This window comes from Nesoenas mayeri (assembly GCF_963082525.1).
Source record: "Nesoenas mayeri genome assembly, chromosome: 1".
Taxonomy (NCBI): Eukaryota; Metazoa; Chordata; class Aves; order Columbiformes; family Columbidae; genus Nesoenas; species Nesoenas mayeri.
In genome coordinates, this window is record NC_137541.1 from 73,342,617 (window position 1) to 73,357,107 (window position 14,491).

Here is a 14,491-nt window from a genome sequence, read left to right on the forward strand (position 1 = left end):
GTGACGCCACCACTGCCCTGGGCAGCCTGTTCCAATGCCTGACAACCCTTTCCAGGAAGAATTTTTTCCTAATATCCAATCTGAACCTTCCTTGACACAATTTGAGGCCATTTCCTCTCGTCCTATCACTTGCTACTTGGGAGAAGAGACCAACCCCCTCCATGTTCAACCTCCTTTCAGGCAGTTGTGGACAGAGAGGTCTCCCCTCAGCCTCCTGTTCTCCAGGCTGAATCCTCCAGTTCCCTCAGCCGCTCCTCATCACACTTGTGCTCCAGACCCTCACCAGCTTCATCACCTCTCCTTCACTCTCTCTAGTGCCTCAATGTCCTTCTTATGATGAAGGGCCCAAACCTGAACACAGGATTCAAGATCCGACCTCATCAGCACAGAGAACAGTGGCACAATCACGCTACTCCTGCTGGCCACACCATTCCTGATACAAGCCAGGATGCTGGTGGCCCTTTTGGCCATCTGGGCACACACAGGCTCATGTTCAGCTGCTGTCGATCAACACCCCCTGATCCCTTTCCACCAGGCAATTTTCTAGCCACTCTTCCCTGAGCCTGGGGTTGTTGTGACCTTAGTGCAGGACTTGGCACTTGGTCTGGTCAAACCTCATATAAATGGCCTCAGCCCAATGATCCAGCGGGTCCAGATCCCTCTGCATGGCTTTCCCACCCTCCAGCAGATCAACACTCCCACCCAACTTGGTGACATCTGCAAACTTAATGAGGGTGCACTCGATCCCCTCATCCACATCATTGATAAAGCTTAAATAGAAATGAGTCAAATACTGAGCCCTGGGGACACCACTTGTGACCGGATGCCAACTGGATTTGGCTCTATTCACCACAATTCTTTTGGTCCAGCCCTCCATCGCAGATACACTCATCCAGGCTACGAGCTGCAGCTTCTCCAGTAGATGCCGTGGGATACGGTGTCAAAGGCTTTACTGCAGTCTAAGGACACAACACCCACAGCCCGTGTGGCGCATTCACTCCCCACAACAGACTTTCCCTCATCTGCTCAGCTGGTCACCTTGTCACAGAAGGAGATCAGGGTGGTCAAGCAGGACCTGCCTTTCATCAAGCCATGCTGATTGGGCCCAATTGCTCATCTCGTGTGTGTGACCTTGTTAGTAACAGAACCAGTTTTACAAAATGTTCCTGAAAGGATGAATCAGTTTTGTAAACTGTCCCTGAAAGGATGTTCAAGCATATCGTGTTCGAGTATACTCTTATCTTAACAACCTAGCTTTATCTTAGCCTAAATCCGCATAGAGTGGGGAGAAGTACATGCAGTATCTCCGGAGGTTGAGCAAGTCAGCAGTTATCTAGCTATAGAAGTAGTACACCTGTGCAGTACCCAAAGGTGAAAGGGACAGAAGTGATAAAGACTACTTACTTCATCCTGAAGAGCCCCTGAAAGACCACCAGGGGACACTGCACATGATCAAAATAGTTCCAAGATGTTGCAATCGATGTTGCAATCAATGCTGAGTAACCGCTACATATCTTAATGAATATATGAATATGTATGTGAATGGACTGTATAAATACTGTGTAACTTAAACTGACCAGAGAAGCCAGCTTTGGGTGCGAACCCCTGGTTTCCCAGCGCTGAAATAAAGCACCGCATATAACTACGCCCATGGTTATGTGTCCTGATTGCTAACATTTTGGCGACCCCAGATGGGACCTCGTGGGCTGCTGAGGCGAGTCGCATCTCGGTTCTGCTCCAATTAGCACCGAGGTATTCTTGGGGAGTGCATCGCACGCGACCGACCCTCTGCTGCTCACGACGGACCTCTGACTGGTAAGAAGGTGCTTTATCTGGATTATTGGGTACCCACCTGGTCTGATTTTGGTCTGGTAGCCTGCTGGTCAGGCATCTGGTAGCTGCCGGTCAGACGCGGCGAAAGCCACGCTCGGTTGGGCAAGGAGCTTCCAGGGTATTGCCTAGGCAGCCATCCGTCAGACAAAGGGAAACCTCTGCGGGCTCAGCATCTGGTCTGGTCTGGTTATTTGTGCCGCTCAGCACCTGGTCTGTAGTTCTGGTGATTTAATCTGTATTTACTGTTGAAACTGGTGATTTGATCCGTGTTTACTGTTGTTCTGGTAAAGTTACCTGTGTTATCTTTCTGTGTTAGTTATCTGTATCCTTCTGTGTTGATACGTGCGATACAAAGATGTCTCCATTAGATTGCCTGTTGAAACATTGGAAGGAGGGTGGATTCGGACAATCAATGAGTAAAAAGAACTTAACTGAATACTGTACTCGCCAGTGGCCTGAATATGACCTGCCTAATGAAGTACAGTGGCCACCGGAGAGCACTTTAGACCATGGAACTATTGTTGAATTAATGAGGTTTTGTCAGAAGGAAGGTAGATGGGATGTACGGCAGAAAATGCATGACGTGTATGGCTATAGAAAACAGTAGCAGTAACGCTTTAGGATTGGATCTGCCGTGTCTTGATGTTGCACCTTCGGAAACAGAACCCTCTGCACCTAAACCCCTTAAACCCTCGGCACCCGTGCTTTTTACTGAAAGTGATAACGGTTCCAGTGGTGATGAGGGGGCAGCAAGCGGTACAAAAGGAGTAGCAACACCACCAATATCCCACAGGACTAGGAACAGACAAAAGGAAGCCCAAAAGGGGGGTGGACTATCAAATGTAATAGCACCCCTAAGACAGGCGGTAGGATTGGGGGGAGAACCAATTTATGTAAAAGTTCCGTTCTCCCAGGAGATTTAATGATCTGGAAACAATCAGCTGGTCCTTACCGAGAAAACCTGGACAAGGTTGCAAGGGTAATTAAAATGATAATTAAAACGCAGAATCCTAATTGGGACGATTTGCAAGTGATTCTTGACGCATTAATGGACTCTACAGAAAAATATATGGTTATACGGGTAGCAAGAGATAAAGTAAGGGAGGATATTCGGAATGGGACAGTGGGCGGTAATGTTGATGAAAATTTTCCAAAGGAGGATCCCCGATGGGATTATAATACTGGAGGTGGTTTATGTCGCCTCCGGAGGTATCAGGACTGGTGATTAATCGACGTTCAGACTGCTATACCGAAACAAATGAATTGGTCAAAATTGTATAATGTTAAGCAGGAAAAGAATGAATCCCCTTCAGCCTTTTTAGAAAGATTAAAGGAAACTGCAAAGAGATATACAGATTTAGATACTGAAACAGAACAAGCAAGGGCTCAGTTAGCTTTAATCTTCTTAGGACAGTCTCAAGATGATATTCGAAAGAAATTACAGAAACTGGAGGGGGCACAATTACGAGATCTGGATCTTATGTTAGAAACAGCCTGGAAAGTTTATAGTAATAGAGAAAAAGAACAGTCAAGGCGTTATCAGCAAGACCTGTTGGCCCTGGTCCAAGGACAAGGCGGGGGAGTAGGAACAGGAGTCCGTGGTAGAGGAATTAGAAACGGTCGAGGGCGTGGGTTTCGGAATGTTCAGGGAATTCCTTTGGGACCTGTTATAAAGCTTGGTTCAAATCAATGTGCTTATTGTAAGCAGCAAGGACACTGGAAAAACGAATGCCCGAACCGTCCCGGTTTCATGAGTTGGGTACCAAATGCAGTAGGAAATGAAGTACAAACTATGGTGCTGGGGGAGTCTAGTAATGACAGCTGACTATATGAAAGCACCAAAATGGATACCCAGAATAAGGAGCCCTTGGTGACGGTACAAGTGGGAGACCAGGATGTGAGATTTTTAGTGGACACAGGGGCTACCTATTCTGTGCTAAATTCCTTACAGGGAACAGTAGGTCATAAAAAGACAACGATTGTTGGTGCCAGAGGGAAGGAAGAAGTACAGCCATTCCTACAACCCTTAGATTTGTGTTTTGGAGGAAAGGAATTAACCCACGAGTTCTTATATGTTCCAGGCTGTCCAGTTTCCCTTTTAGGATGGGATTTATTGACCAAATTGGATGCCGTAATAACATTTGAGGATGGAAACCTAGTAATGAAAATTCCAGAATCTAAGGTAGGACAAATTCTGTTATTAAAAGAAAACCTGGTAGTGAAAATACTGCAAGCAGTGGAGGAGGGTGTGATTCCTATGGTATGGGAGACTGACATACCTGGGAAATCAAAAACAGCCCGGCCCATAAAAGTGGAACTGAAGGAAGATGCCAAGCCAGTACAGTTGAGGCAGTACCCACTGAAACTAGAAGCTAGGTTAGGAATAGTACCTCTAATTGAAAAATTCTTGAAATATGGTATTCTAGAGGAATGTGAATCAGAATATAATACTCCATTTTTTCCAGTAAAGAAACCTGATGGTAGTTATCGATTAGTCCAAGATTTGCGGGCTGTAAACCAGATCACTAAGGACATTTATCCGGTAGTTGCAAATCCATATACCTTGTTAACATCTGTGAAAGAGTTTTACTGTACTTGATTTAAAAGATGACTTCTTCTGCATACCCCTTGACCATGAAAGCAAAAAGCTATTTGCCTTTGAATGGGAAAATCCACACAATGGGAGGAAAACTCAGTTAACCAGGACACGCCTTCCACAAGGGTTCAAGAATAGCCCAACCATCTTTGGAAACCAACTAGCCAAGGAACTTGAGGAATGGACTACAAAAGGTCATATCATGATCCCTTGACAATGGTATTTGTTGCTACAATATGTAGATGATATTCTGATTGCGACCGAAACACAAGAACTCTGCATCCAGGTAACAATTGAAATATTGAACCAATTGGGAATGAACGGGTACAAAGTATCGAAAAATAAAGCTCAGATTGCATCCAAGACTGTGACCTATTTAGGATGCGAGCTCTCTCAAGGACAGCGAAGGCTAAGCCTGAACAGGATACATGCTATTTGTGCTATTCCAGAACCACAAAACTTACATGAGTTGAGATCTTTTTTAGGAATGACAGGATGGTGCAGACTCTGGATTATGGACTATGGGTTGATTGCCAAACCTTTATATGAAGCACAAGGGAATAAAACGTGGGGAAAGCCACAACGCGAGGCCTTCCAAAAGCTAAAACAGGCTTTGATGCAGGCACCTGCTTTGGGCCTGCTGGACTTGAGCAAAGACTTCCAGTTGTTTGAACACGAGCAACAAAGACTTGCCTTGGGAGTATTAACCCAATGACTAGGATCCTGGAAAAGACCTGTTGGCTATTTTTCCAAACAGCTAGATCCGGTAAGTGCTGGCTGGCCGGCATGCTTACGGGCGGTAGCTGCTACAGTAATGCTGATCCAGGAGGTCCGAAAATTAACTATGGGAAAAAGGATAGAAGTGTTTGTATCCCATATGGTGACAACAGTATTGGAACAAAAGGGGGGCCATTGGCTTTCCCCAAGCAGAATGATGAAATACCAGGTAATTCTGACAGAACAAGATGATGTTGTTCTAAAAACTACTAACCTAATGAATCCTGCTGAGTTTTTGGGTGCAGGTACTGAAGAAGGAGATCTGGAACATGATTGTGTGGAAATCATCAAATACACCCATGCAAGTCATCCTGATTTGAGAGACACCTCGCTGGCAGAAACTGACTGGGAACTCTTTACTGATGGCAGTAGCTTTGTGGAAAGTGGAGTACGGTATGCAGGATATGCAATCACTACTGTCAAGACAGTAATTGAGGCCAAACCCTTACCACCAAACACCTCAGCACAAAAAGCGGAATTAATCGCCTTAACCAGGGCATTGGAACTCAGCGAGAACAAGAAAGTTAACATATGGACTGACTCAAAATATGCTTTCAGAGTTGTTCATGTGCATGGAGCCCTTTGGAAAGAGCGGGGACTGCTCTCTTCACAAGGAACAAACATTAAATACCAGAAGGAAATACTGAACTTGATTAATGCCATTCAGAAACCATCGCAAGTTGCTATAATGCACTGTAAAGCTCATCAAAGTGGAACATCGAAAATTATTGGGGGAAATCGGCTTGCTGATCAAACAGCTCGGTCGGTGACACAGCAAGTGAGAACAACGGTGGGTCTTGTCTCCCAGAAGGTAAGAGCAATTGATTTATTACCTTCAGAGCCACCTAAGTATTCCATAGAAGATGAAAAACCGGCAAGTCTAGTAAGAGCCAGCAAGAATAATTCTGGGTGGTATGTAACCACCAATGGACAAGTTGTGGTGCCACCCACTATTATGAGAGGAATACTTCAGACGAAACACCAGAAGTGTCACTGGGGTGCAGAACCATTGGTAACTTATCTAAGAAAACAAATTATCTCAGTCCAGATGTTAACAATGGCAAAGTCTATTACAGCTAAGTGTGAAATTTGCTTAAAAAATAATCCTCTAGTAAAAAGAAAAATAGAAATGGGGAAAATTAAGATAGGCATGCAACCCAGGGATTATTGGCAAATAGATTATGCGGAACTCCCCAGAACTCGTGGATATAGATATCTACTCGTTGTGGTGGATACCTTTTCTGGATGGCCCGAAGCCTTCCCTTGTCGCACCAACCAAGCAAAAGAAACTGTGAAATGGTTATTAAAAGAAATAATCCCTAGATTTGGGGTACCAATAGGAATATCATCCGATAGGGGGCCCCATTTTGTAGCACAACTGGTAAAGGAGGTTAGCAGATGTTTAGGGATTCAGTGGGATCTACATACTCCCTGGAGGCCCCAGTCCAGTGGACAGGTAGAGAAAATGAACCAAACTTTAAAAAGACAACTTAGTAAGGTCTGTCAGGAGGCAAAGATTCAATGGCCGCAGGCCTTACCAATAGCATTGTTGCGTATCAGGATAAAACCTAAGAGCGGAATGTCAGTAAGTCCGTACGAAATTCTGTATGGTAAACCCTATGAAGCACCAAACCCAAATCCAGAGGTCCACATAAAGGGTAATCAGGACTTGTACAATTATGTGTTGTCTCTTGGAAGGACACTGAATCCACTCCGATCTGCATTAGTGTGGAATCAACCACTGGCACTTGAAAATCCAGTACATAATATAGAACCTGGGTACACTGTATATGTGAAAAACTGGAAATAAGAGCCTGTGAGAGAACGTTGGGACGGACCCTACCAAGTACTCTTGACCACGTTTACTGCAGTTAAAGTTGCCAGAGTAGACTCCTGGATACATTACACCTGTGTGAAGAAGGTTCCAAGAGCGTGGTCATCACATATCCTAGGTCCAACCACACTCAAGATTATATCGCAGTAATGCCTGGTTTGCATTACCAAGCTTTGGTTTTGGTTATACCCCGAGTTTTTGTGCTTTTGAAAATTGGAGAGGGAAGTGCCACTCTATTCCACAAGGCCCCTGATAGATAGTGGGAAAGCTCGCCTGATGCATGGAAAATTTATAAATGCAAAAATGAGACTATTCGAATGGAATTGCAAATTAGGCCACGAAGAGCAGTAGATAGTAATGGAAGTACCCAGGTACCACATGTAGTACAAAGTGTACAAAATCAGGCAGAGAACCTAATGATAGGATTAATCCGAGACTTTGCGCGAACACAAAATATCAGTAGCATCACTGCCTGCCTTCCCATACCAAAATCAGCTGAGGACCCAGTACAGTGGGGAATAATCACTACTACCTTACCAGAAATAAACAGAACTGGTAAGATAGCATGTGAACTCCACACTAGAATAGAAGAAGTCCCAACTGAACAAAGGATAAGAGAATGACAAAAATGGAAAACGCCAGGACACAGGGCAGATTGTTTAAAATTACCTAAAGCAAGGTATATTACAATAGGACGATTCCACGATGTAGGATGGTGCTTCTATGACAAGTGGACCACTAAAATAGTGAATCAAAAGGTTGAACAGACCTACTGGGAATGCAAAGATCAGGATAACAAAAACATAACTGAATTATGGAACAATATGTGGACATTAAGGATTGTACAACAATACCAATACAGTGAAGCAATTCCATGGTGCATACGGTGGTCCGATGTAACAGAAGGAATGACAGTACCATGGTGGAATTGCTCACGGGTGATAACTTGTCAAACAGACATTAAAGAGATACCTTTGTCCATTGTCAAAGTAGCAGTGATTACAGGCTGCATTTGTCGGAAACAATTAGACTCACAGGCAGCCTTTGAAATTGGCATTGATAAAGACAAAATTGACTGTAAAGGAGTTATAGGCAGTATGGGACATTTAGTTTGGGCCTTAAGTGATGGGACCTGGACTACACATTTGCCAATGGGAGGACCAATTAGAGAAATTACTTTGGGGTTGCCAACACTATGTCCCATTTGGAAAAGGTCACCTTTGGAAAATAGGCAAGAACTTTTACAGGTCAGACATAAACAAGAAATAAACGAGGATGATGTGTGGCATGAACCATCAAGCAGTGTTAAATTTGGCTGGGCACTAGAATCTTTCTTTGCACCAATTGCAGCATATAGGAATAGAGAAATGATTGATAAATTGATCTGGCAAATGGATTGATTGGCCAGAATAACTAAAAAAGGTTTTCGGGATCTTAATATACAATTACAAGCTACGACTAAAATGACCTTGCAGAATAGAATGGCACTTGACATAATGTTATTGAAAGAAAATGGCGTCTGTGGATATTTGAAAGACAGAATCGATCACTGCTGCATCCATATTCCAGACGTAACTTCAGAGGTTGAGAAAGACATTTCCGAGCTGACCCAAACAGAAGTGGAGCTGCAAAAAGAAAGACAAGATGCAGAACAGAGCTGGATAGGAGCTCTGTTGAATAAATTCGATTTAAATTTGGGAGGATGGGTGCATTGACTACTAGAAAGTGTAGTTGTACTTGCAATTGTGATTGTTCTTCTTTGTTTGTTGTATGTGGGTATTAAGCGCATAATTAGTCAAACAAATGCTAGGAATAATCGCATTTTCAGTATCCTGAGTAGGAATTATGCTAATCCTATATTTGATAACCCTCCAGCTTATGAAGAGGCACGACTGGAACTATCACACCTGAAGGGAATTACCAATCAATAATAGCAAATGAATCAATAATCGAAGAAATTGATTGAGGTGAAAATGCATTGTCTAAGAATAGAAAAGCATTTTCAAAGGGGGGAAATGTTAGTAACCGAACCAGTTTTACAAAATGTTCCTGAAAGGATGAATCAGTTTTGTAAACTGTCCCTGAAAGGATGTTCAAGCATATCGTGCTCGAGCACACTCTTATCTTAACAACCTAGCTTTATCTTAGCCTAAATCCGCATAGAGTGAGAAGTACATGCAGTATCCCCGGAGGTTGAGCAAGTCAGCAGTTATCTAGCTATAGAAATAGTACGCCTGTGCAATACCCTGAAGACCCCCTGAAGGACCACCAGAGGACACTGCACGTGATCAAAATAGTTCCAAGATGTTGCAATCAATGCTGAGTAACCGTTACGTATCTTAATGAATATATGAATATGTATGTGAATGGACTGTATAAATACTGTGTAACTTAAACTGACCAGAGAAGCCAGCTTTGGGTGCGAACCCCTGGTTTCCCAGCGCTGAAATAAAGCACCGCATATAACTACGCCCGTGGTTATGTGTCCTGATTGCTAACATGGCCATGAGAGATCACTGTTGTGTGCCCCACAGAATCATAGACTTGTTTGGGTTGAAGAGACCTCTGGAGATCATCCAGTCCAACTCACCTGCTAAAGCAGGTTCACACAGAGAAGATCGCACAGGATCATGTCCAGGTGAGTTTGAATGTCTCCAGAGAAGGAGACTCCACACCTGCTCTGGGCAGCCTGTTTCAGGGCTCTGTCACCCTCCAAGTAAAGAAGTTTATCCTCATATACAGATGCAACCTCCTGTTCTTCAGCCCGTGCCTGTTGCCCCTCATCCTATCATTGGGCACCAGTGAAAGGAGTCTGGTCCATACTCTTGACACCCACCCTTGAGATATTTAAAAACATTGATAAGATTCCCTCTCAACTTCTCCAGCTGAACAAACCCCCTCTCCCAGGCTCTCCTTATCAGAAAGATGCTCCAGGCTCCTCATCATCTTTGTAGTCCGCCGCTGCACTTTCTCCAGTAATTTCTTGTCCTTCTTAAACTGGGGAGCCCAGAACTGGACCCAGTAACTCCAGATGCGGTCTCACCAGGGCAGAGTAGAGGGGGAGACTTCACCTCCCTTGACCTGCTGATCACATTCTCCACAATACACCCCAGGTACCATTGGCCTTCTTGGCCACAAGGGCACATTGTTGACTCATGGTCAACCTGTTATCAACCAGAACTCCCAAGTCCTTCTCCACAGAGTTGCTTTCCAGCAGCTCTGCCCCTAACCTGTACTGGTGCCTGGGGTTACTCCTCCCCAGGGGAAGGACCCTGCACTTGCCTTTGTAGAACTTCCTCAGGTTCTCCTCTGTTCAGTCCTCCAACCTGTCCAGGTCTCGCTGGATGACACCACAGAGTTCTGGTGTGTCAGCCCTTCCTCCCAGTTTGATGCCCCCACCCTGCACGCTCACACACTTCAGTTTTCACTGGTGTTTCCCTCTCTGGGGCACTTTCCAGCCCAGCCCAGCAGAGAAGCTCCATCTGGGCAGGCCCTGTAGAATCAAATGGAGGAAACAGGGGTCAGTGACAGTGTCTCTCTGGCTGCTACACTCAGGATGTCCCAATACCAGGAATTCTTCAGGTCCCTGTGCCAGCCCTGCTCCCCAGGACAACACCGAGTCCTGGCCCCAGGGCTCTTCAGGCAGCTCCTGCTGCCTCAGGGACAACGGAGCCTGACCCAAGTTGTCACCCACAGGGAAAGGGTATCTCTTTCCGTGTCTGCACACAAACAGTGCCCTGCTCTTCTCCTGGGATGTCTCATCTCCTCACAGAGCCTTTGCCTAAGGAGAGCACACCTGCACTGGCCTGGCTGTCATTCCTGCACCCTCTCCCCACGCTGCCCACAGCCCCAAGCTGGGGGTTTTGCTCTGTAGATCAAGTGGGCTGTGGTGACTCTGTGGGGCCATACTGGTCAGGCTGGGAGGCAGCCCCAGCTGGTGGTGGTCACTGCCACTGACCACATCCCACATAAGCTCTTGGATGGCCATGGAGGATGCTCAGAGGAACCCTGCCTCATTCACCATCTATGTGGGTGCTGGTCACCAACAAGCAACACCTGAACAACCAGCCCAAAGTCCCTCGAAAGCCACAGTGGGAACATGATCTCATCACACTGAGCCCACAGAGAAACAAGCAAAACAATGAGCATCTTGTGAGTCTATTCCTTAGGCATGTTCTTTAAAACAACTCTGGAAGAAGATCTAACCCTTCAGGCACTGTGCTAAGGAGATGCCCTTGCTGATGGGGATGCTCTTCTGAGGCCAGCTCTGTCACAGCAGTGCCCATTGCCTGTCCTGGTCACAGGACTGACACACAGCAGGACGGTGATCAAGCTGCCAGAGTATTCAGGCCTTGCACCAACACCAGGGATGAGAAGGAGAGTGTGGGAGTGGAAAGAGAAGGACTCTGGGAAGAACGAGGCTGGTGCTGCCTGGTAGAGCTGCTATCCTGAGGCTGTTTCCTCCATCTTTGCACACAGACACCTTGTGCTGAGTTTCACAAAGGTTGCAGGGGAAAGATCTCAGACAAATAGTTCACTGCAGGGTTGTTTATTTTGTTTAAATTCACAGAGAGCACGACTTTTCATTTACAACATTTTTGACTTAAAGTATAAAGGTGTACAAAGAATTAAAAGTGGGACGAACAATAACATTTCTTTGTGGGCGATATTATTATAGTTAAAAAATCAAACCCAAACAAGCCTTCCCCCAACTCCAATCATCTACAAATACAAAAAGTCAGGTTGGACCTGTCATGAGTCATGTCATGAGTGATACGCAGAATATGAGAATTCTAATGCCTTTGACAAGAATCCAGCCATTAGTGTCCTCAGGGCATCCTTGAGGTCCTGGTTCCTCATGCTGTAAATGAGGGGGTTCACTGCTGGAGGCACCACTGAGTACAGAACAGACACCACCAGGTCCAGCCATGGGGAGGAGATGAAGGGGGACTTCAGGTAGACAAACATGCCAGTGCTGATATAGAGGGAGACCACGGCCAGGTGAGGGAGGCAGGTGGAAAAGGCTTTGTGCCGTCCCTGCTCAGAGGGGATCCTCAGCACGGCCCTCAAGATCTGCACATAGGAGAAAAGAATGAAAATAAAACACCCAAATGCTAAACAGACACCAATCACAATAAAAGAAAAACCTCTGAGGTAGGAGTGTGAGCAGGAGAGCTTGAGGATCTGGGGGATTTCACAGAAGAACTGGCCCAGGGCATTGCCCTTGCACAGGGGCAGTGAAAATGTATTGGCTGTTTGCAGCAGAGAATTGAGAAACCCAGTGGACCAGGCAGCTGCTGCCATGTGGACACAAGCTCTGCTGCCCAGGAGGGTCCCGTAGTGCAGGGGTTTGCAGATGGCAACGTAGCGGTCATAGGACATGACCGTGAGAAGAAAAAATTCTGCTGACATGAAAAAGAAAAACAGAAAGAGTTGTGCAGAACATCCCAAGTATGAAATTGCCCTGTTGTCTGAGAGAGAATTTGCCATGGATTTGGGGACAGTGGTGGAGATGCAGGCCAGGTCAAGGAGGGCGAGGTTGAGTAGGAAGAAGTACATGGGGGTGTGGAGGTGCTGGTCCCAGGCTATGGTGGTGATGATGAGGCCGTTGCCCAGGAGGGCAGCCAGGTAGATGCCCAGGAAGAGCCAGAAGTGCAAGAGCTGCAGCTCTCGTCTGTCTGTGAACGGCAGGAGGAGGAACTGGGTGATGGAGCTGCTGTTGGACATTTGCTGCCTGTGGGCATGAGGACCTGTGCCAGGAGGAAAAGGCAGTGACAAGTTAGAGGAGAATAAACAGGCTGTTTCTCATGGAATACCCCTTCACCAGTGGAGGGATGTTTCCGCTCATTCTTTATTTCTACCAAGTGAGAAAAACTGTTCATCACTTTTTAGAATGCAGCTTGGACATCTAATTTCTATGAACACACTTCTGGGTCAAGACCTCCTGTGTTCGTGTCAGAACAAAAACTGACCCACACTGCCACCCCAAACCCAGAGAGCAAGAGCACCAGGGACAGGTGGAGAAACAGGGAATAACACTGCAGTGCTACCAGAAAATAAAGCAAGGACAGAAAGGCAGACGGGCATGCTGTGGAACCTTCTCCTGACCCAGCTGTGCTGCTGACACTCACATGATGATACTGGAGAGCAAGTACTTTTATCACCTTATCTGTGTACCACGTTGCAGGAACCCTTCACCTGCAGGTCCAGCTGCTGAGGTGGAGACTCGTGACCTGGACCCCATGGCTTTGGGGCAGAGGGTCTACTGGGGAGGAGAGGAGACCAGGGGTTGCACTGGGAAATGTGTCTGCACTGCAGGGGATTTCAGGGGGGTTCCTAAATCCCATCCCTGGCATATCTGGTAGGAGCTCCCTCTCCCTGCCCATGTCTGTGCTGCCTGCAGCTGTGTCTCTGTCCCTGGTCTGCTCCGTGTCAGTGTCACAGACCCAGACCCACCCGCTGTGTGCTCAACTCTGTCCTGCTCACACCTCCTGGCACTGCACAGGGGCAGCTCTGTATGTGCAGGGGCTCAGGAGCAGCTCAGACAAGTTCTAATGAGAACTGGGGTCTCAGTGTCTTCTCCAAAGAGAGAAATAAATCCCCCTCTCCCACCGCACACCCAGACAACCAAGAGTGGAAAACTGAAAGCACAGACTCCTTCCCTGGCAGCTGTTGCTGTATCAATGTTGCTGTATCAATGTTATTGTTCAGAAGGACCCTGCGCCATGTCTGTGGGGGGATCTGCAGCTCTGAGCAGCCCTGACCCACAGAGCCCCCTTCAACCCCACAAGCTCCCTGCCTGCCCTGCCAGCGGTCGCTCCTTCCACCCACAGCTGCTGCCATGGGATCTCCCAGGCAGGCTGAGCGCTGACCCTGGCAGGCGGCAGAGTCCCTGCCCCGGCACAGCCCTGAGGTGCAGGGACCCTGCTCTGCAGGACAGCCCTGGGCACCCCTGGGTGCTCACCCTGCAATCACTCTCAGCAGAAGTTCCCATCATGCCCTGTGCCTCTGACAGTGCAGCAGGGAAGCGCTGGTCTGGAGTGTGTTTTTTGTCCTCTACATGAGAAATATTGTGAGAGAGACCTGACAGATCCTGTAAATTGTGGGATGTATCATCTTTAGGAGATCCCTCCAGGAAATGCAGTTGCATTGTCCTACAGTTAGAGACTTACCGTGTTAGAACTGTGAAGATTTGTCTCTCAATGAGCCCTCAGCAACCAACTCCCTACATTGCCTTTCCCCTCTCTGTGTCTGGCTCCTGTGCCCTGGGTGCTACAGGCAGAGCCCTCAGCCCTGCTGCGTGTGCAGAGGAGCTGCTTCTGGGCAGAGCTGTCTCTCTGCAGCGCTGCCGCTGCCATGAGCTCCCTGTGTTCCAGGAGCCCAGCCTATCTCAGCAGCACAGGAGCAGCCCATGATGTCCCTTTCTCTGTCCCCTCTGGGCTCCTCCAGGT

At 46.8% G+C, this 14,491-nt stretch overlaps 1 protein-coding gene across 1 annotated transcript in view; it reads right to left on the reverse strand.

The window, feature by feature from the left end:
* The window catches only part of LOC308053219 (olfactory receptor 14A16-like), a gene marked incomplete at both ends in the record, with an annotated part of 51,399 nt that extends 38,632 nt beyond the window's left edge, over positions 1 to 12,767 (reverse strand). The window contains one exon of the mRNA XM_080364044.1: positions 12,426 to 12,767. Within this exon, the coding sequence (XP_080220170.1) occupies positions 12,426 to 12,767 (342 nt within the window). The remainder of the gene's footprint in view (positions 1 to 12,425) is intronic.
* Positions 12,768 to 14,491: the final 1,724 nt, after the last annotated feature.